The following is a 23,651-nucleotide window of genomic DNA, read 5'->3' as shown; positions in this document are numbered from 1 at the left end:
ATGAAAATGGATCTGAAACAATTCATGTTAAAATAATTAGATATGTTATCAATAAACATTTGAAAAGCAACTTTTTGAGTTGTGTCAGATGTTAATAGTAATTCAAAGATATTATATTTTTTTGTAACCATACAGTGAATTATTAAAAAAATCATCTAGTTTGTGAATAAATGTGTCCTCAGAGTTTAGGTTTTCATTGACTCAGATAAGGAAAAATTTCAAAAAAGGTATTTATATGCCATACTGCAGTAGATGATTATGAGAACGCTGAAGGGAAATCAGCTGTTTCTACTTCCAGAATGCTATACATTCAAGTTCCCTGCATAATTCTCCTTATATGCTCGATCATATGTCATTCTTTTTGTGAATTTTTCTTTCCTTTTCTGGTTTTGTTTTTCTACTTACACTCACTCTGAGCATAGTCTTATGGCAAAGGATGAATTAAAACTTAATATTTCATCGTATAAATATGAAGGATAATTTTAATATTTTTTGGTTTCTAGAACTTTTTTTCTACTGGCAATCCAAGTCATGAAAAGTAATTGCAAAGGAGATATCAACATAAGATTTTAGATCGAAGTTTAGTCCAAAACTTAATGGTGTGGTGTAAGCTTAGGTTTAAGTCTTGAGATGAATGAATTTTTCTTTTAATTACATTTGTTCATTCAAGAACTGTCATGATTTTATATCTTTTAAATAGATATAAAATACTACGTTTTAAACCTGATCTTACCATGCAGCTCCCTACAATTCCACTATTAAGGATACTTCTAAGGGAGAAAATAAGAACATTACCTTTCATAAAGGATAGTTTATTTCTTGATAGCATTAAAGTGCATGCATTAAATTTTTGAGCTTGAGTGCATGCGTTAATTTTTTTCGTGTGTAACCTTTTTGAGAAAATACCCAGTGTCCTTGAATATATTTCCTCCCTTATTACTTAAAATACTGGTAAGTATTTTAAGGGTGGGCTAAGTTCATATAAGAAATAAGCAATAAAAATATTAATGCCTGCAATAATTTCTAATAATCCTTAATGGTCTCACTTCATTTCAATACTTACATATAACATCTTGGCAAATTGGTATTTTGTAAGAACTCCATTTTTTTGTCCAATCAGTAAAATGCTCTCAGATTGCTGACATAAGGATGTTTTTTGTAATAACCAAATATGATAGCAACATTTTATGTATTTCTTGATGTGAGATTTTTTGTATTCTAATACGTAACAATTTAGCAATTTATTTTCATTGCATTTTCCAATAATATTATGTTTTATGGTTATTCATTTACTTAAGATTATTTTATGCATTGACGTAATGTTATTCACATAAAATTTTACCCTCTCAATTTATAAAATATAAGCTATGCATATGTGGGTGTGGTAGCCGAGGGGTAGAGCGTTGGACTGCTGACCTGAGGGTCTGGGTGCAATTCCCAGTGAAGCCTCTGTGCGCATGCTCTACTTCACTAGAGTTCTTTGGTATTTTTGGGTACCAGAACTTCCTGGCAAACCATAGTTGGCACAGGGAAAGGGTCTGGCCCCCCTGTAATGCATGAAGGGACCATGTGGTCTCAATTTCACCCAAATAAAGACATTTATCTATCCTGATGTGTGAATTTCACATGCCATTGGGTGAACTCTACTAAAACCTACCAAACTGACCTTCAGGTTGATGAATGTGCTTATTTTTAATCTATGCATATTTGCATGTGTGAAAATTATTTTTTTAATGGGATTTATTATGATTCATATTATTTAGAGACCCATTCCAGATTAATTAAGAAGTCATTTGTGTGGACATCACACCCTGAAGAAAATGTATTGACTGAAATATGCAGTTCAGTGATTTTTTAACTGGCCACCTCTTGCAGTATTAAATATGTGGTTAGCTGTGGACTCTAAAACTGAGGATTTGGGGGGAGGAGAAAGAAAAATGGTATGTGTTTTACTCTTTTTGAAGACAGAAGGGGAAAAGCATGTCATAAATAGGATGTTAATTAACTTCCATATTTGTCAAGGATTCAAAATGGAGACAGGGGAATGTACCTGTACACATACTTACTCATGAAAAAATGAGTTTTCATTAGGGGAAAACTAGAATTCTATTTTCTCAGGTATGATGGTACTGTAGGAGCGAAGGTGCTCATTGCCTACCCCATAGGACAGAAGACATGGACTGGGAAAATATCACCTGCAAATTATCAAGTGTTGCAGGTTGTGAAGTATTTATTTAGCAATATTTTTGGTGTGTTTATTTTGAGATTAATTTAAAATATATTCCAAAAGTATTCTTTATTTTTTTGATAATTTAAAATCAAATAATTTTTTTAATGAAAAATAATTATTTGATGTGTACTTTAATAATAAAATGTGAACAAAATGTTATTAATGATTTTCATTTAGGTAAAAGTACCTTCTGTTAAAACTAATTTGAAAAACATTTTTCTCTTTTCAAATGAAATGCTTGAAGATAATTTCTAGTCTTTATTCATACTATTCCCTTTCCTTTTTTGCATATACCTGGCAGTGCCTTCTTCAACTTTTAATATCAGATCCATCTAATAACCTTTTGTGTTTTTTAAGTTTAAGAAAGCCATTTGGTTAACAGTATTGCCTCAGAATTGTGTATTGTCATAAAAATTTACCACCAAACCTCAGAAGTCGGAACAAACATAACTTTTTAGTCACTCTAATCAGGTTGACTACATCAGAATTTTCTGGTGGGGACATCACTTTTTTATACAGTCAAAGATCCCAGTTTTTGGACCTGAGGTAATTCAGGCTCAGACTTTTAGGCCAAGTAGCTTCAAATTCAAAGAAATTCCTCAAATTAATATTTCTTCAATGACCAATTATCCTGTTGGTGTAGTGTTTTCAACGCTACTTCTCTCATTTGTCCTGGAGAAGAAGAATCACTTGTATTTGCAAGACAAAACCTTTGATTCACTTCAGCTTTTGCACCACATATTCCAGAATAAAACTAATGAAGATTTGATCAAATACCCTCTATTATCAGCGCATGCCTTGAAGCCATTTTATAAAATGATATGAATGCAAACTTCTCCCAAGTTAGGATGAATGATGTTACAGCAAGCTAGGGCATTAAGGGGAAGGGATAGGAATAAGCCCTATCAAAAGAGTCACTAAGTTGAGTCTATAAATAAAGGAGATATAAATCTGAATGAATTGTGATTACCTGGAAACTTTATTATGATTAGCAGTAATTTGCTGCCTCAGGATATGTTTTTGATGGACTCAAGCACCACACATAAGTATACTCCTAAACCCTGACTAACATGACAAAAATCCTAAACCTCACACCAAAAATTACAATAACTCATTCTCAACCCTTTCTACCATCCTTAATACCATTCAAATGGCTATTCTTCTCCTCTCTTTACCATGGGGAAAAATTGTCCCATCCATCTTTTTAAGTTCAAATGTTTGTATTTTGACACCTCTGTTAAGGAGGGGGTCAAACATTATGCAACAAAGAGGTATTAATAAATTATATAAAATCTATAACCCTGTTCCATAAGCGATAAACTTATGTAAGTTTTTAAATGTATGGCCACACTGAAAGAGTGTCCCATCTAGCTTTCGAGGGTTTACATTCATATCTTAAGATCTCCTTTTGAATCAGAGAGTGGGATGACACATTGAAATATTTTTTTTAATAAATACATACTCCTGTTTTTGTTCTTAATCTCTACACACTTACTTATAATTTTATTTTGAGATATGTTCTGGCTATAATATCCACACTGTGATGTTTGCAAAGAATATGAGCGGTTAATGTGACGTGTTCCATAATTGTTACAAACTTGTCTTTGAGTAATCAATAAACATTAATATTATTATTCATACATATGCTAGAACTGGGTACAGGGATATTTAAAAGATAATAAAAATCCACAATCTTTATTATTATCAAAATGATCATACATAGCAGCAATGCATAAAAATGTAAACTAAAGTAGAATGCATAATGTAAAAAGGAAGAAAAATCTGCATACCTAGGGATTTCATTTTTTAATTTATTTGTAATGACAATGTATTAAAAGAATTTTTTCAATTGAATGGTCACAAGTTACAAGAGTTTTTTTACCTGAATCAATACAATATCCAAAGTAATAAGAAATGTCATGTCATACATGGTCAAAATGATTCATAATAGTTGATGGTCACAGTTTTTTGTAGTAACTTCAACAAATATCAGTGACATGCTAACAGGAATTTTGGTTCCTTCTCATTCATATACAGGATTTTTTAGTAAAGCAGTTTCCATACAACTCTACAGTTACTCTTACTCTTCAATAGCACATAAAATTACTGGAAAACTAGAAAATACTCTATAGAGTAAACTCACATTTCCTATCCATCTTGTGATTTAAATGAAACATTAACTAATTACAATGATTCAAATTAATGTAATGATTAGGGTTGTTTCTTATTAACATTGAGTTGGTCAAGTAAGATCTGGTGCTTTCCCGGCATATTTGCTTGATGAAGTTTTCTTGGGTCTCCCACCAAGTTAGGGGTTCCATATTGGCCGACGTTTCAATACTCAACTCATGCTCATCCTCAGGGTAGATGAGCTGGTGGAAGCCTCGGGAAAACTTCATCAAGCATTGAGTTGGTCAGTTCAACACAGGCCACTGCTGTCACTGAATTTGGATCCTAAACTTCACAATCTACACCCAATTTGTATTGGGCCCTTTTCTTTTTTGATGGTGTTTCATCATAAAGTAAACCACCTTCAATTTGGTTATCTTCTTCGCAATAGTCTTCCAAGTCTGGGTTACCCAAGAGATTCTCCCCAATAAGAGTCAAATTCTGGGTATCCTGTGTACTTTTGTTGAATGCACTAGTTGTATTTGTTTCAGTTGGCGATACACTCTTTCTTCTAGTCTTTTTGCTTCCTTTAAAGTGCTGCTCAACAACGTGACGAATATAGTTTGAAACCACCCACTTTGACATATTAAATTCATTACCTGATTTGTAAGTCCTTATTGACACTGAACACAGAAAGCACTGTACGTCTGCCATGAGTCGAAACTTGGTTTTAACATTAGACTTTTGAAAATCATTTATATTGCTTTTCAAGTCCTCATGGTGTTCCACCATTTTTTCCTTTAAAATTTCCTTAATCATTTTTATAATATGATCTTTCTCTTTCTTCAGATGGTACAGCCCTGTATCAACATTTGTTTTGTCTTTTTCAATGTCCAATGTATTCTCCATAGGTTCCTCAAGGTTACTCTCTGCCCCAACAGAGATCGAGCAAATATTTTCTCTTGGAACAGTTTCATAAGCCTCCGTTAAACTATTTACATCATACAGAGATGTAGTTTTAGCTCTTTCCTTATCACAATCTGTCTTGACCTGGGTTCCCACGGACTGTGGATTGATACTAACATCATTGGAGAATTGACAATTATTTCTCTTTTGAAGTACTGTGGGACGATTCCGAATTTCCTTCCAGTACTCTGCCATTCGCATCAAAATGTTCACATGCCCATCCACAATCCTAAAACGTTCAGGACATCTCTCAAATACCCCATAATAGTCCTCCTTGAAACAGTCTAAAGGAATGACATGAGACATATCCTCTCGGACAAATTTCTCCAGAACTGGCACTTGAGTGGAAGCATCAAATTCAGCCATGGATAATCCATTGTCGCACCCATTCACTTTCAGTATATTTCTCAGGTATTTAGGAATTTTGATTTCAAGGGCTGCTTCTGTCCCTCTCCAAAAATCTGCAACATTACCCTAGATTAAAAATAATCAAAAACTATGTAAGCCTCAGCTTCATTCCATGAATACATGCGAGGACATAAATAAACATATTAGCTTAAAAAATAAGAACCATCATCAGCCTAATAAATGATGGGGGGGCTCCAATAAGATTAATATTTTTTAAATATCTCAATCTCTACATGTAGTCTAAAGCATATAACACAGTGATACACTATACATCAGGTGCCAAAATAAAACTAAATGAAAAAAACTGGGGTAGCTAAAAATTCAATTTCCAGGAAACTTTGCTATAATTATGTTGAAAAACATAAAACAAGAATTTTAAATGAAAAAGGTTAAAGCGTAACTACAAATGTATATGGAAACATGTAGAAGCAAAATAACATTGGATAATACGACAATATAATTAAACTCATGTGGTACTGTGTGATGCATCATCTTCTTTAACTAAGTGTGGCTTCTGAGGCTAACTTTCTTTTCCTAACCATAACCATGATGAGTTACCAAGGTCAAATATACTGATCCAGTAACATGAAAATTTTATACGGGGGAACAATGATGCTATATTTGCTGAATTTACAAAATGGGTAAACAATTTATTAACCATAATTAATTACTCATTTTGGGACCAGGACCTAAAAAAATGCAGATGCTAGTAAGAAAAATGTGCTTCTAAGGAACTTCCACCACATCTTTTACAGTTAATAGAGAAAAAAGGCTATTTTTAGAGTCAATTAAGCGTTGTTGAAACTCACTCATAATTAGGTATTAATTATGGTGCTATTATTTTTCATTCAGTCCATCAAATTTGTAAACAGTTATGCACACTGCACTAAACAATTATTACACATAAGGGTTACATGTAGATGATTTTTTGGCCAGTTGCTTGAGTTCTTGCAAGCGTTTTAATTTTTGTACTGTCAATAATGACAATACAGTATATGAATTCTTGATAAATTGTCATAATACCTTACATGCACTTCATATACTGTGCAAGATTTCATTATGAGGGGGCAAATAAAAATTAAAAACACAATGTCTACAATTATTACTTGGTATTCTACCATTTGAGGTAGGCTTTGGATGGACATATGCTGGACATGCCTACATTTTTTAAGTCTTGCCTAACAAAACACAATCTGGCACCTCACACGGCAATAAACTCTTCTTCAATTCCCCATACATTCTACCTCTGTTCCATCCAACATGCTCATCCTTTTCCTCCTCCTACCTAAATTGCCTAATGCCCTCCCTTCTACCATACTCTTGAGCATTCCATCAAAGCTCCTGAACTTCTCAACAAAGAGGAAAAGATAGGTATTTTAGTACTAAGAACTCTTGAATTGAACAGAATGGTTTCAGGCGTCACTTTGTGGAAGCGATTCATTTCAGAAAAATAAATACTTGGTTATTCCACATATATTTTTTATTAAACATGACCTGGGTTTCAACTTATGAAGTCATCATCAGGTGTGATAATGACTTTATGACCTGATGATGACTTTATAAGTCGAAACCCAGGTCATGTTTAATAAAAAATATAAGTGGAATAACAAAGTATTAATTTTTCTGAAACTGTTGAATTAATTATAGAAAAAGTCATGCTCAAAATACTGGTAATAACATATAGATAATTCAACAGGGAATCAACATTAATGATTCGGATAAAAATTAATTTTGATAATGGTACGATTAGTATGCCAAAGTTTCAAATCAGATGACTTTTATACACCATAAAAAGGTTTAATATAAATACAAAAAGAAGCCACTCATTTTCTATTCCTTGGTATATGCCTCTTAAATCATCTGATCAAGCCTTCAAAAGTAATAATTAATACACACCTCAGTTGCAGCATTATTTTGAGCATCAGTTACTCCAGTTTCAGGGCTACAGGCCATACCTTCCATCTGCGAGAACAAAAGTTAAGTTTAAAAACTTTTTTTTTAAAGATCAAATACGTATAATTGTAACATTATTGAGCTCAATTGAAATCTATATTGAAACTTGTATATTTTTGGATCAAAGTTTTGTAGCTGAGCACCATTAACCCCTTTAATGTAGAGAATGTCTTCGTGTGCACTCTAGCGACGACACTGAAATGGGGAGAGCTTCTGTAGACGTGCCCACATAAAAGGATTTTTCCCTCCTCGGGGCATGCACCTATAGATGAAGTTCTTTCGGATCTATCGAGTGCACACTTCTGTCATGTAGTGTAACTGTTTTGAACTTGATAGTGTTAGCATAGGAATTCTCTAATTTCGTGAAAGTTATATGGTGTTTTCAAAACAAAGGGACCCCTTACGATACTTTTTCTTTCACTTACCCTCGGTCACTTTTCTAAGGAAGTGGGTTTAGTTTGGTGTGTATTCTTGGTAGACGACCATGTTTTTTTGGTGTTCCTTTGCAGTTCTTTTGATAGTTACGGATCTATGTTGAACATTTGAATTTTCTTTGAATTCCTTTATTCTTTGGAGTAAAAATTATGTTCTAGTAGTGCATATCATGTTTTTTTTGCTGTATCATTCTGAGTTTTGTTCCTTCGTGTAGAAGATAAATGTGTGTTAACCATTACTAGGTACCCTTACCTTGCGATACCCTTATCTTGAATTATCTACCCCTGGATGTGCTCTTCATTCTCAGCAGTTGTCATCGCACTTTCCGTTATTATGTAGTTATGGAAACTTCCTGTAAGTGATTGTGTGACTTTTCATAAAACTCTCAGTCAGTGTAAAGCTTATAACTTTTAGATCACTATTAATTTTTTTTTTGCTTCTTTCATAGGATTTTGTTGGGTGTATAGTTTAAAATTTTTATTCCATAGTCTTAAGTTATCTATAAAGTGGCTGAGAGAGCACCTGCACTGCCTGATGATTTTATAAATAAAATCAATATTAGCTTAGTGAAGAAGAGGCAAGTGTTAGTGAAAGTAGCTCACCATCAGAGGAGGAATCCTCTTTGTGTCCGTAGGAACGATTGCCAGTATCATTTGAGCATTTCATCGATAACAATATATGTAGCTACATGGCGCAGCAAACAAATTTGTATGCACAGCAAAAAATAAATGGAAAAACTTTGCCACAGGAAATGAAAGGGAGAAGCTGCGATAAAGACTGGGTTGACACCAGTGGGGAGGAAATGAAGTTGTTTTTGTGATGATGCTGTGGCAGGGTATAATACATAAGCCCACTGTTAGCAGTTATTTTACTTAGAATCGGCTCTTGGAAACTCCCATTTTTTATGAAATGATGAGTGAGAAAAGTTTTTTCTCCTCTTGAGGTGAATATTTTGAAGATAATGCATCATAAAATGATACCAGACCAGTATCTCCTAAGTTGTTCAAAAGAAACCCTTTCTTTGATCATTGTATTACAAAATTTTCTGGGAAATACATTCCCGAGGGAGATATTTTTATTGATGAAAGTTTATTGCTTTGGAAAGGTAGTTTAGGTTGGACGGTCTACATTCCAAAAAGGAGGTTGCATTTTGGCATTCAACCATACAAACTTTGTGAAGCAAAGAGTGGATATGTTTGGAATATGATAATGTGCACAGGGCATATACAGGGAAAGATACAGAACTCATAAATTGTGTGGGAGGAGCTGATGTGCGACATTTTACGAAACCCTCACCGATTGTGCCAACACTTTAAGAAAAGTTGCTGAATAAAGATAGATCTCCAAAGAAGGCCTGAGTGTTTAAAGTTGGCTTTAACCTCGTGGACTGTGGCACGTCGCGCACGACTACGAATGGCTGTGACATTGTATGCACGGTATTTCGTCACAACCTCTTGTTCCTTTAAAAGCTCCAAAATTTCAGAGTTTAAGAGGACGCCTCGATAGCTTAACTTGCTAAAGCACTCGACCGGATATTGAGGGATATGGGTTCGAATCCCAGTCAATGCGAATGATTTTTACATTCTGAACTTGTTGCATTGCTATCTGATAGGTCTAGACAACTATTACCGTAGTCCTGAGCTGTATGAATAACTAAATACGATAGTAAACACCACTTAGACATGTGATACAAGAATAATATTCAATGATGTTAAATACATGAAAATGCTTCATTCAAAAGAGGAACTCTGTTATAATAACATAGGCATTAATGATCAAATACTAATCTTTAATACAGGCATTTGGTACATATTCATACCTCAATGGACACATCATCATCCGTCACCATGTCTTCTTCTTGTTCGGGCTGAATGGAAGACACATTTACAACCTAAAAGGAGCAAAAATTCAGATACAAAATAGCACATTTCATTCCTCAAGACACAATACACTTCTGAAGTAAACAGAAACTTGGTGATGGACTGAGGTAACTCCTTCTACCCTCCGAATAATGAGTGGGGAAGTTGCCACCTACTCAAGCTATTGGTAAGCATTCACCAAACACTGAGCAAGGTCATCCAACACCAAAGGGTATAAAACCCAGAGATGGGTATAAGGGATATTTTTTTAGTGGAAAAAAAATCCTTTCATACACTACCATTTAAGGTTTTGGATGAACACAAGACTATATAATGGTACAGTAGTACATTTGTTTGCACATAATAAAACATAATCTGACATCTGACACTAAAATAAACACTTCAATCCTGTATACTTCTTCCCTTCATTCTATCTAACATACCATTCATATTCTTACCACTTCCTTGCTTGCCTAACCTTCTTCCCTCTATCACAGCCTTCCACCTTCTATCACCGATGGAAATGCTCTGTATCCATCTTCCCAGCCTCCTTTTGATTTCTCCCAAATTCCTCTCTCTTCCCCTACCACACCTAGCACTCCCTCATTGGTTTTTCTTTCAGTCCATTTCACCTTTTCAATCGTTATCCACACCCATATTTCAAAAGCCTCCTATTTCTACCCATGATCTTTCTTCAATTACCATGTTTCCGCACCATACAAAACCATGCTCCTGTTTCTTAACATTCTTATCCCTGTCATCAATTCCCACTTCCTCGTGAAAGTTTCTCTGCCTAACGCAATTCTTCCCTCTATGGCCCTACTAATTTCACCATTTTGATAAAAGAAGTAGAGATTTCCAATTCACACTTCCAAGATAGATATATAATTCCACCTGCTCTAGCTTATGTACTGCAATTTTAATATTTAACTTGGCTTTCTTCTTCCTAAAAAATTGCATAACCTTTCTTTTGTTTACATTTATTCACATCCCAAACCTATCCTTTACTGTACATAAGCTTATAAGCACTGACCTTTCACTGCATTCATCAATGATTTCAACCCCTTGGCTGACTGACGAACTAAAGCCTGAAAATCTGATTGCATTAATTCTCAACCAACTTTCACTCCTATCTTGAGTTCTTCCCATGCCTCTTATACCATTTCCTCCATATACTATGCATAGAACAGCACAGGTGATAATGGACACCCCTGTCTTACTCCTATTGCTAACACTATGCATCCCAACTCTCCATTCACCACTCGCACCTGAGAAGTCTGTGATGTGTGCAGGTTGTGAATTAGTCTCTGATCCCTCCAATCTACACTATTTTCTGCAATATATTTATTAATTCCATCCAATTCACTCCATCAAATGCCTTTTTGAAATCTATGAAACAGACATACACATCCTGATTGTATTTAATGTTGCTCTCTATTAGTGACTTGATTTTTGCAATAGCGTTGTGCATTCCTCTCACATTCCTGAACCCAAACTGATCATACCCTAAATATTAATATGCCCATCAATCCTTTTATTGATGATCCTGAGAACCACTTAGCTGCATGTAAAATCAAACTTATTATTCTGTAGTCCTCACATAAAAAGGGCCTTACCCTTTTTTGGGAGGAGAGCTAAAACTGACCTGACAAATTCAGGTCCGTCCAGCCAATTTCTTCCCTCATATAACAAATCCCACCCTAACAAATCCTCTGCGCCCAATCAAATACCAACTTATATATTTAAGTGAACTATTCATCATCAACAAACACTTAAGGCACCACCTTGTCGCAATAGCCATGCCTCTCTACTCACTGCTGCTCTTTCAGGCTAGCATATGAATGCATTTTTTTCAGTGCCACCCAGATACCCAAATCTGCTTCACGACTACTCCCAACTTATGGGCTGTATATATAAAAAACAAGTTAACCTTTTCTTAATTTATTTTTATTAAATGTTTTAATTGTGAAAGAACCAATCCACAAATTCACTGATATGATCACACTAATAAGCATTATTATGAAAAAAGGCTCAACCTTACTAACCCGGCTTTCAAGTTTTTCAGTCTAGTAATTATTTCAAGGCTCTTACGCTGCGATTCTAAAACATCAACATGTTCAACACATGCCACAACCTTTTGACTTAGTTTCTTACCTCTGGTCTGAACTCCGGAATTTCTTGAGGTTCAATTTTCATATCAACAATGTCAACCTGTAAAAGGGAAAGAATTCGTATAAATTGATGGTTCAATCAGTATTACCCATTACTAACAACATCACCTTTATTTCGGTGATTACAATAGTATCACACAGTTGATGGAGTGTTTCATATACACTCGAATGTTGCAACCTGAACCAGGAAGAACATATGCAAATTACAGTGAGTTGAAATATCAAGCATGGTCACACTATGGTTCAAAACAAAAAGTGAACATTACAAGTGGAACTATAAAATTATTCACTGACATATATAGATCCACAGAAAATGCAAATCATATTTTGTTAACACATGATGAATGAATAGTACAAAGAATAAACAAATTATAACTACTACTTTACTAATACTCTGAGTATGTAGTCACATTTTCACTCAGAAAATCACGGTATAGTTCATGATAAATGACAGTTTCAGGCGTAACATGGTGAATATCCTTCATGATGAAAGAAGACACTTTGCTTTTCCACATAGATTTTTTCTATTACGACCTAGTTTCATTACAGCATAATATCTTTAGGTAACCTGAAGATTTTAAGCTGTAACAAAATCTAGGTTGTAATAAAAAAATTCTATGAGGAAAAGCTAAGTGTCTTCTTTCATCATAGTTCATGATGCAATAAATCCAATGCATAAATATGGATTCTATTTTGCAATAGTCATAATGCTCATTACAAATACTACACGGAGAACTGAATAATGATGGAACCATGATTTCCATTCTGACACTTATTTCCCTTCACGAAAAGCACATCAATGAACATTATCCAATTAATTGATAATGTTCCTTACCTTTTTTTGGAGAATTAAAATAGAATTGCCTGAGTAGTAGTAGTTATTATGGGAAGGGACGAACAGCTGAGTTCATTTGCTTCATTAGGGATAGGGAGTAACGCAGTGGATGTTTCGGGAGTGAGGATAAGAATGTAGAGACACCTGGCATTGGCATTATCCTACTACCCTAAAAAAAGGCACCAAGGGGTCCACAATTCAATATCCCATTCAATGGATGGGGCACCCACTTTTTAAGTGTTCTCAATGAAGTAAGGATTGCAACTCCACTGAAAAACCCTGGCAGCTCTGGAATTCAGAGGTGGACCCGTGGGATGAAAAGACAGTACACTAGCCAATGCACCAGTCTGATCCTGCCTCGGTCTTGGATTTGAGAAAACTTAGCTTAAAGTCACCAAACATTTAGAACCCTGCTCAAGAGTTTAATTCGCAAGTGGAAAATAATCCAGCTGGAAACAGGCATATCTGAAATGGTGTCAGGGCTGATGTGGCGGAATTGCTCCATAGTAATAAAGACACATCAGCAATTTTCCACTAATATTTTATTATGATGACTAGTTTTAACTGATTGCAACATTTTTCACTCTTCTCATATCACTTCACAAATCTCAATAGTAAATGATGCATCTATTGAGACCACTAGTCATAAAATCTAAGCCTAAAACTGCTAAAAAGCTTTCATTGCTATTGTTAGTTTTCCTGTTTTTTTCATAGATGCCATTATCATTCCTCACCGAGGGATGCATATCAATGCCATAACACTGAGTCTTACGCAACAAAAAACACTATCATTAATGAAATATTACACTCAAGTTACAATATATTTCAGCTTTTTTATTGACTTCACAATAATTTCATGACACATGAGTTATTTTTTTAGATCGATACAAAACTTAATGATACAGATATATTAGACTGAAGCAGGGAAAAAATAACTGCAGCTATCAACATTTAATGTCAGCAATAAATGGATGGTATTAAATAGAGGCTGTATCACAGTTATCTAATACAGGACAAATGTTTTGGCCAACCTAAGCCATACTTCTACAATTGGGGCAAAGTAACTGTATAAGGCATCAAATGGTTGACATGAAAATTAAGAATTAGCTGGGTCACTCTGAGCACCAAAGGATATGTTTGTCTCTGAAATGGAATTATAAATTACCCCTTGTGGCTGCTAGGTGGAATCAGCCCAGTACACAAAACAATTTCACGATAGCCGTGATAGACAGAGGTATAATTCTGTACCCTTTGAACTATTACTTAATATGGTTTTCTCCCAAGTAAACAATAGTTTAACGGGTATAGAATGATATCTCTGTCTCCTACTAGAAGGGGAGGGGCTTGGGGCTGCATATGATCCAAATTTGAACTGGTATTTGGGCAATTACCCAGCATCAATTATTCATAACAATTTTCAACCAACTTACCATGTCAGGAGAAGGAGTATTTGAAAAGCGTTCTTCATGATGACTCCACTTAATTCCAAATTCTTTATTGGACTTACGACATTGGATCTTGAAATTCCTAAAATCATCCAGTTTGGCACAGCATATTGGGCAGATGAGCCATGGTAAGCCTATTCTTTTATTTGCCTTGATAAATTATTTAGAAATGAAGTTTTAACCTATAGATACTGTCAATGAAATAGCAAGTACGACAAAATAAAATTCCATGGATATAGTGACAAGCAAAATCTTTTAATTGGGGAAAATATCAGATAGTCACCAAACTTAGAAGTTTGAGAATGTAAAAGTGAGAGGCATTTAAATAATTGGTAAATTGTCAGGCTAAAAAGTCTTGTGAGAAAACATTATGTTATTCACTATCTTACAGTAACATGGTCTTTTGCTGGAAATAGGATATTAAGGGTGACTTACTCGTTCTTTTGACTACATGACACATTTTTATTCTGTTGCAAAGCGCATATCTTATCTATACTCTTCTTAAGAGTTTACACTACATTTACCAAATCTTAAAAAAAAAACTGAAAATGTGTTCCTTCTATGTTCAACTGAGCTTCATGATACATATTAAATTCAATGGAAAATAGAGTGAATTCAAACTTGGTAGGGTTCAATGTAAAGCACATTAAATTGTGCTGTGCACTCATTACCTGCTAGTAAAACGCTTTTTACCACATTTTCTACACAGAGAAATGTACAGAATCTCAAAATGAGAAATATTGAAAATCTACATCAATTTAATGATAAAATATCGATCAATTATAATTTTCACAATTATGTTTGCTAAAATGCTCTATACTGTTCCAACTTTGATAGTGTCCCGATCGTATAAAAATAAATTGCTGCTACATAAAATCATCGCTCAAACTGATAACCTATAATGATTGCATTATAACCCTAGTAATGTAAGGATGACGAGAAATTATACATACACGACTGGGAAGAAATAAGGTCATTAAAATCGTTGAAAAAAGAAAAGACAATTTTTTTGTGGATTATCTGTTTTGCAACGGTCCCTTGGAGACAATAAAAGAAAGCAGAATGGATTTACTATGAATACAGAATGACCAAGAATACAGTTGAAGTACAGAACCTAATAATATGCTTTATCGGGAGTTTTTAAATGAAATGGTTATCTGTAAATATGAAGAGTGACAGCAGTACCTCGACTATTAAAATAGAAATATGCGAAAACTTAACAGGCTGGAGAACCACTGGAAATAGGTCTTAGGTATGTAGCCGATGAAGACGTACTAAAATGGAAACGCATTGCACAATCTAATAAAATCATAGTGGGAAAGTACAAATATCTGTTATTTATTCGGTTTTACAGGGACTAATTCAAATTTCGACAACAAAGCGTGATATACGTTAAAAAATTATACATCAAGACTGAACATGCCAATAAACTCATTCAAGAAGCAGCATATCGAATTACAAAAATAAAACTGCATTTCAGTACATAAAATACAGGTTCTCCTCATCATTTAATTTCGGAAGACTTCGTTACATTTCTTCCAAAACAATAGCTACAAAAACAGGATCAGTGTCCGTAAATTAGGGTCAGAAACATTTTTAAGGCTCCGAAAATTAAGTAACTCTCTAATTAGCGAAGGCCAGCTATGAAAATTGATGTCACATCGCCTTGTATCATGATACGGAATCTTTTGCGCCACAGGTCACAAAATCAATCGACATTTTCTTTTTAGTTTTCTCTGTAATTGATCTTTCAAGTAATGTGTTGAATCCCATCATGTATTCCAACAGTAGCAAAAATGTGACCGAGTTTTAAATACCGAATTTTTACAAATCTGTACTAACCCCTCTACTACACGGCCAATCATAATGGTTCAAAATACATCAGAAAGAGATTTCAATGGCCGAAAATGGATTGCTAAACATCAATCACAAAATAAGTCATTCATCACCCATGATGATTTGCGTACTTGTGGTTTGATTACTGTGATATGTGAATGCAAAAATGCATGTTTTCAAAGAGCACTACGCATATTAATACCTGACAGTGAAGGAGTATATATTTAATAATCAAAGAAAACAAATTGTCACAATAGAACTCTCGTGTGAGAAAACAGAGCAATCACTATGGTGTTCCTTGAAGATGTTATGAACTGAGGGAATAATTCGCAAAAGACTAACGAATAAGATAATGTAAGTTGTCCACGTTGATAGAAAATTAATTAAGGTTTGAACTTGAGTGGATCAACTTTGATTTTATTAAGTACTCACTTTAATATGCAGCAAATCTTCCAGTGCTTCCTTCATAATAAAACATTGTTCAATATCTTCTTCTAATATATTTATCAAAGTTAGCCCTTTGCGTAAACAGAGTCTACATAATAATAACTCATTGGAAGAATCCATCTCTCAATAAAACAGACCAACTGTTTTCGACAAAAGCTGGATAACCACAGCTTTACGTGGGTTTGGTAAAGTCATCCAAAATAATGTGCGTGAAAAACATTGGAAAAATTCTATCAGTTTGAATCACAACAATTCGAAACAAACACACAAACGTAAACAACATCGACATATCCCAATTGAAATATCATTAGGAAACACACTTTGCCTAAATTTAGGAGAACAATGTTACCATTTCTGAGAGTTGGAAATAAACTTCAAATTAGGTGGGTACAATAAATAGCCAACATTTAATTTCATCAATGTAAATGCTGCTTATAATGACTAACGGGGTATTTAAAAGCTTAACCTAAGCATTATCCCATAATCTACCATATTCTTATTTTTTAAAGTTGGGAGTAATGCCATCAATTCTCATCCAAAATTATTCGTTCTCCCCCAATAGCAGAATGTAAAAATTGAGCCACGTTGCCAGACGTAGTTCCTGAAAACTTGCTAAAAAAATGACACTTACGAAAGCGCATTTAGATCCCACCTAATTTGGAAAGTAAAGTCTGCCGACAGTGTTCCTATGATATCATGATATTTCACACCCATGCATTCAAAATTTTGATTTATCACTCAGTACGATCCCCTCGTGCATAATGGTAAATAGCAGTACTGTGGAAAGTTATGAATTGGTTGATTAATTCAGTAAAGAATTATTCATCGGGTACATGGACATCATGATGTATTCGAAGGTATACTCAAGTTTGCAGTGCATGGACGAAAGGATTATTTTTGGTAGGATGTATCGTTGGTTAAGTTTTTATGTGATGCTAGATTCACCCTATCCTCTATCATTCAATGGTGAAGAGTTATTGTCGCTGGCCAAATATTTATTGGTCTTAAAGCATATAAAATACAATGTACCTCTTCAAGACTACTCAAAAAATACTAGTATACAATAGGCACATCAAAAGACAAGACTTGGAGCAGAATAAGAGGAATATTCATCTATCGAATATGAAGCTTTAGACGCCAGCCGTGAGTACCTCGCTAATCTGCATTTGACAAATCAAGTTATTCTTGCAATTACTGTTAGATAATTAAAAAATTTAATTCAACCATTTGAACCAGATCGTTTAGATGTATTTAAACTATAATGTTGAACCGATAAGAGGCTGTCTTATTGCGTGTTGTGATCATCAGTTTCACATATTGTAGGGAATGTATGTAGGTTAATTTTTAAATCCCAGAAAATTTTGAAAAAATACGATATATATTGTCAAAATTGTTCTTATGACGTGTGTACCAATTGTGGCTATCATTCACGATGGTTAATTGCAGTTAAATTTTTGTACGCTTAGAAAATAAATATAAATTGGTTGGTTATTCAATTTTTTCAGCGAACTATGTTTTGAACTATTTTGCCGGTGTGTGAATTTCTTTTCATATGCCATTGTTCTATGTTCTACCATTGTTTTAATTTTTTAAACCAGGGTCATGTTCAATCCAGATCAATATTCAAGTATAAACTATTTCAGAATAGTATAAGGAAGTTATAAATTAACTACTGTCTTCAGTGTGTGATCCACAGCTTTAAAATTGTTACACATCAAGCCAAGGATCGCCCACTCCCGTGTGAAGACCTCCAACCTTTGTACTGTACTCAAAATAAACCATTAGTACAATCCTGTGAAGATTTAAGTGTTCAAAATTCCTCGCGAACGCAGGAAACTTACGAAAGTAGAACCAAATAAATTCCCTTCTATATGAAATAATATTTTGTATAGAGGAAACTTAAGAAAACACAATTATTCAAGGAAGTTGCAACTCAAGCTATTCGAAAGAGAGCGTGTTTTTAACCATTTGATTTCAATTCAGGCAAATGGGTTAAAAACCGAGAAAGAAAGCTCCAGGAATCCTGGCAACTCAGCAAGGTGATCCTGTATGACGTCACTCCCAACTCAAAGAGAACAGTATATGATGTTGTATAACCTTACCGCGAATAAGGTTGGTAGTTGGTTCAGACTTCGCCTCTAGCGCGAATATCTCGTGATATCCCAATCATTCAACACCACCTGTAACCACTGAATCACTTAGGGTTCCCTTACGTGTCTTTTTTGGCAATATTTTTGGTATCGCGTTGCTCTCGTCATTATGATTATCATTGAAAATTTTAAATAGGCGGAATTCGTGTCTTGTATTTTGCAGAGATACATCGTGAAGTGATATAATATGTAATTCTGTTCCTTGATTTTTCTCCGAAAAAGTCAACTGGAATTGTGAGCGTTACTAGAATATGTTTCATCAATGTTATAGTGATTATCTGTAACCCATTGAATGGCGGCGTGATGTGGGGTCTTATCGCCGAGAAATTAATAGATGTAACTATTCAGGACTGCGATTAAGGGTACATCAAGTTGCGCGGTATTTTCAAAAATTAACGAATACAGGTGTGGCTTATTCATGAATTTCTCTGTCTTGAATTATTTGTATTATAACTTAAAATATTGCATTAGTTACGAGCACCCGAATTCGTTTAAATGCACATATTTGCCATTTTTTATGAGACTAGATTTATCCGCGAGCGATCTGTGATCGTTTAGTTGTAATACCTGTGATATGTAATAGTTATGAATTTTAACAGTAACCGATTATGTCGTGGTGATAGATAAACTGTCCTGTCTACTTTAATTTAACTACTTTTACTCCTTACGACTAGCTCTAATTGTATAATTACTCGACCAACAGTTTGCCCTACTATTCCTCTCTGACAGTTTCCCTGGTAAACCTCGTGAATTTTTCATAAAAACTGATTTTTTATCATCAATATTTAATCAAATAAACATGAATTCGTTTTTCTTTTGTGTAAAATTAAAAGTACTGAGCTCTCTGTATTATTGATATATTTATAGCGTTAATATAGATGTCTGTAAATAAACGCACATATAGTATGCACACACATTAAACAGATATATAAATAATTTATTTGTTTGTAAATATTCATGAAAAATAAAAACCATAAACACAGTAATCAACCCGAAGGTCGGTTTGGAAGGTGATAGTAGAGTTCACCCAGGACTAAGCCCGAAGGCGTGTGAAATTCACACATCAGGGTAGTGGGGCCAGTTCATTTCCCTGTGCCGGTTATGGTTTCCCAGGAAGACCTGGTACCCGAAAATTCAAATGTACGGTCAAAAAGAAAATTAGGAAAATTTCAAGTATAGGAGAAAAATCAGGAAAAGCAGCAACATACGAGAAATTAAAATTAAATTAATTAGAATTATATTTTTCTTGTAAATTAAAAAAAAAATGAGCACCCACCTTGATCATTCTCCTCCTTGTTCATAGAATGATTGTTATTGTACTCTCCTCATGTGGACATGGAAACTGCTGTCTCACTTCACCTTAAGGTGATTTAATGAAATTTATTAAATTGTTACATATTTTTATTGAAGATCTCAAAGTCCCAAATAATCTCCCTAATTCGAAAGCAAGAATTTCCTTAGGTATGATGTGTGTTCATTCATTGAATGAAATGCTATTGACTCACATAATTATGACTCGAATTTAAATTGTGGATATGGCTTATGATATCTAGTTATGAAGACATACCAAATAATTTTGTTATTATCATCGTGTGTCACTTTTTGCAGAGCCTGGGATACTTGTGGCTGCTCCATTTAAAAAGTTTTACTTGGCAAAAGGAAGAACAATTTGATGTACCTGGTCCCAGCTTAGGCCATAGTGCTGCAGGGTGGGAACATGGTGAACAGGCAAATATTAGTGGTGGTCTGCTGGAGAATGGCTGTGATTATCCCTTGAATGTAATCTGGAGTTGGCATCATGTATCCATAAAATGGAGAAAGTTTAAATATGGTGATGCTTCGTCACATGTACCATTGGCCCGCTATGTTTATGGCTCAGCAGTTGTTGATGACAGTGATGAAGACTTGCTCGTCACGATTGGTGTAGTGAATGGGATCTCAGGGCAACAGCCAGGCATTGAGATTTTCAATCTCCAGAAACTGATTCCTGTGGAGTATTTATTGCCGGTATAGTTATTTTCTGTTTTTCATTGGCTGTTATACCACAGCGAGTTGACACACTTGTTCTTTACTTATTATGCGACCAATGCCATACCATTCCAACTAATAATGCATCCTTAAGAAAATAAAAAATGGTGAACCTAAAACATATCACTCTGGGTGATATAAATGGGATGTTTGATGATAACCACTTTAAATTAGTCAAGTATAAAATTTTCTGGGAGACTAACATCTTTAAATTAATATAATTCTCCTTAGGTAATTTTTAGCTTCAGAAATAGCAATGAAATTCATGTAAGTAGAATGTTGCCATTTAATCCACTCTCCAGGCAGATGCATTAATGGTTATTTAAAACTGGATAAACATATACGTACACTAGGTCAGGGAAAGGAAAGGGGATCTTTGCGTTGCAATAAAATCATGCGCATGACTTTCATAAAGGACCATGTATACATGTAAATTACAATGACCCATTCTCTAGCACGGCATACTTTTTATCACCTTAATTGCAATCAGCATGCCTATTATTTTCCCCTCTCTAATTAGCCTTCACATCCTCCTCCTACATTACCATCCCAACGTTCTCTACAATAGACTTATGTATCCCATTACCTCTGTACAGGTATACACATCTCTCATATGCTTCTATGATCGGAAAAGAAAATCTGTTGTACTGCCATGTATATTTTTTTATTTGCAACCTAGATTTCAACTAACAAGGTCATCTTCAGGTGGAGTACAGAGGACACAACTTTTTATACAAGACAGAGGAGAGAAGGGGGGAGGTGTTGGTGAAGTGGGGGGAGGGGAAAGAGAAGATGCCCTGGTGTGTGTGTGTATGGGGGGAGGGCAGTTGGGTATGGCATCAGGGTGTGGGAGGGGGAGAGGGCAGTCTACTGGCAGGCATCTGTATGGAAAGTGTTCTGTTCTCCTCTTCCAACAACCTGGTGAAAAACATAGCCTGTTGGCACCGTGACGTAGACGATATATTTTGTGTATGGGCAGGTTCACAAAGGCAACTCAACAGCTTCTTGGTATATCTAAATTCCTTGGACAAAAACATTAGGTTCTCGATGGAGAAAGAACTTAATGAATCCATTAATTTTTTAGACAATACTATAGCAAAAAATAATCAGGAACTGGGCTTCTCCATTTTCAGGAAAGATACTTGTACAGATCATATCATTCACCCATGTCAAGACATCGCTTCCCACAAAAATTAGCGATGTTCAACTCAATGGTTCACCGTTTGACTAGCATTCCCTTGTTCCCAAAAATAACTCCAAATAATAAAAATTATAGCTGAAAATAACGGTTTATGCTCACAATCAGTTGAAAAATTGTATTGGAAAAAATTAGGAAAAATAGCAGTCACGTCCATTTTCAAATCAATCCCTAAGAAAGACACATTGAAATGGAAAAGAATTCTCTTTCTAGGGAATTTATCTCGTAAAGTGACCAGAACCTTTCCCGAGAACAAAATAAAACCAGTCTTCTATAATTAAGGGGACTTAGGGAACCTTTTATCTAACAGCAAGGACAAAATTCCCATCATGGAAAAGAGTGGAGGGTATGAATTTTGTTGTGAGTGCTCTGCTTTTTACATTGGACAAACAGGGAGGAAATTCAGTGAACGTTTGAAAGAACACTATGCCTGTTTTAAAAACAGGAAACCTTCTTCCCATTTTACCAAGCACCTAATGGACAAAAACCAAGCTAGTGACTTTGTTCCCGAGATTCTACATTTAGAGAAGGAAGGCTTAAGATTAGATGCCTTGGAACATTTAGAAATTTCCAAGAACAGTCAATATGAGGGTATATTAGTTAATGACCTGATGTATTCCCCCGTTCCCCCCCTTTTCCACAGCCCCTCTCCTCCCCTGGACAATATCCAACCATCCTCTCCCCCTCCACACACACACACGTTTCCCTTCTCTTTCTCCTCCTCCCACTTAACCAAGACCTCCCCCCCTCCTCTTCTCTGTCTAGTCTATAAAGCTGTGTGTACTCTGTACTTCACCTGAAGATGACATTGTAAGTGGAAGCCTAGAACACAGTATTTTCTTTTCCAATATGAATTGCTTCCGCTAAGTGAGACCTCAAAGCATTCTATGCTTATTTGAATATCTCCCAAGAACCTGCTCTTTCACACTGCCATGCCTTAAACCTCTAGTTTTCTGGTTGAGGTGCCTGGTGACAATAATTCTAATGAGATCTGTGTGATTACGAATACATTGATGCTGATGATGGCTGCCAACTTATTGAGACAGTAACTTGTCTCAGTAATGGAATCAGAATCACTGCCTCAGAAAGAAATACCATGCACTAAACTGCATTCTGTATAATTATCCTAAAATTAATGAAGGATCAAGCACACACTTGTATTCCATAAGAATAGAATGTTTAAAAAATAGTTTTTTATTGTATGTGTACAAAAAATTTCCTGTATTACAATTTTACTCTTCTCTGTGTTTTCTAATCTACTTTTCATTCCCATTTCCTTTACCATGGGTGTCCTTACTGTAATGGAATTGTTTTTTTGATGCCAGAGTTTAAACAATACCTAATTAGAGGAAGTAAACCCTGATCAACATGGAGCCACCTCCCAAAGGAATGCCATCATGCCTTAAAGGTGAGAGCTGAAGTTGTTATTAAACCTTTTCCATAATTTGATTTATTTTTATATTTATCTTTTTTTTTAATTTTCTTATTTTGCTACTTTCAATCTAGCTATGTACTGAACAATGCAGTTCCAAAACCTTGTATAATAATCCTTAGCTTTTTATTCGGTACTTTTAAATCTTC

At 34.8% G+C, this 23,651-nt stretch overlaps 1 protein-coding gene and 1 long non-coding RNA gene across 3 annotated transcripts; one reads left to right on the top strand and one right to left on the bottom strand.

Annotated features, from left to right (window-relative positions):
* Window positions 1-3,988: 3,988 nt before the first annotated feature.
* Window positions 3,989-16,964, bottom strand: LOC139692024 (uncharacterized). Of its 2 annotated transcripts, none has more exons than XM_071590031.1 (6): window positions 16,680-16,964; window positions 14,397-14,561; window positions 12,115-12,171; window positions 9,921-9,992; window positions 7,610-7,675; window positions 3,989-5,779 (listed from the first exon to the last, which is right to left on the bottom strand). In XM_071590031.1, the coding sequence occupies exons 1-6, from the start codon at window positions 16,812-16,814 to the stop codon at window positions 4,685-4,687; spliced, it is 1,590 nt and encodes a 529-aa protein (XP_071446132.1). In that variant the 5' UTR covers window positions 16,815-16,964; the 3' UTR covers window positions 3,989-4,684. The 2 variants fall into 2 exon arrangements, with proteins under 2 accessions (XP_071446132.1, XP_071446133.1); XM_071590032.1 differs by lacking the exon at window positions 16,680-16,964 and adding an exon at window positions 15,597-15,685.
* A 405-nt stretch (window positions 16,965-17,369) lies between these two features.
* On the top strand, window positions 17,370-23,430 carry LOC139691967 (uncharacterized). Its single transcript, XR_011701702.1, has 3 exons — window positions 17,370-17,837; window positions 20,453-20,851; window positions 23,396-23,430. It is a non-coding gene; the product is annotated as an uncharacterized lncRNA (long non-coding RNA).
* Window positions 23,431-23,651: the final 221 nt, after the last annotated feature.

Source organism: Hetaerina americana, unplaced genomic scaffold (genome assembly GCF_022747635.1).
Source record: "Hetaerina americana unplaced genomic scaffold, ioHetAmer1.1.p SCAF_4, whole genome shotgun sequence".
Taxonomy (NCBI): Eukaryota; Metazoa; Arthropoda; class Insecta; order Odonata; family Calopterygidae; genus Hetaerina; species Hetaerina americana.
Note: the sequence above shows the minus strand (reverse complement) of the source record. Positions and strands in the feature narration are given on the sequence as shown.

Excerpts from the sequence above, each read along its gene's own strand:
- LOC139692024 (XM_071590031.1), bottom strand. The coding sequence starts at position 16,814 with ATGGATTCTTCCAATGAGTTATTATTATGTAGACTCTGTTTACGCAAA. Across the intron at positions 12,172-14,396 it reads ATACTCCTTCTCCTGACATG|GTTGACATTGTTGATATGAA; the intron begins GTAAGTTGGTTG and ends TCCCTTTTACAG. Across the intron at positions 7,676-9,920 it reads ATGATGATGTGTCCATTGAG|ATGGAAGGTATGGCCTGTAG; the intron begins GTATGAATATGT and ends TTGTTCTCGCAG.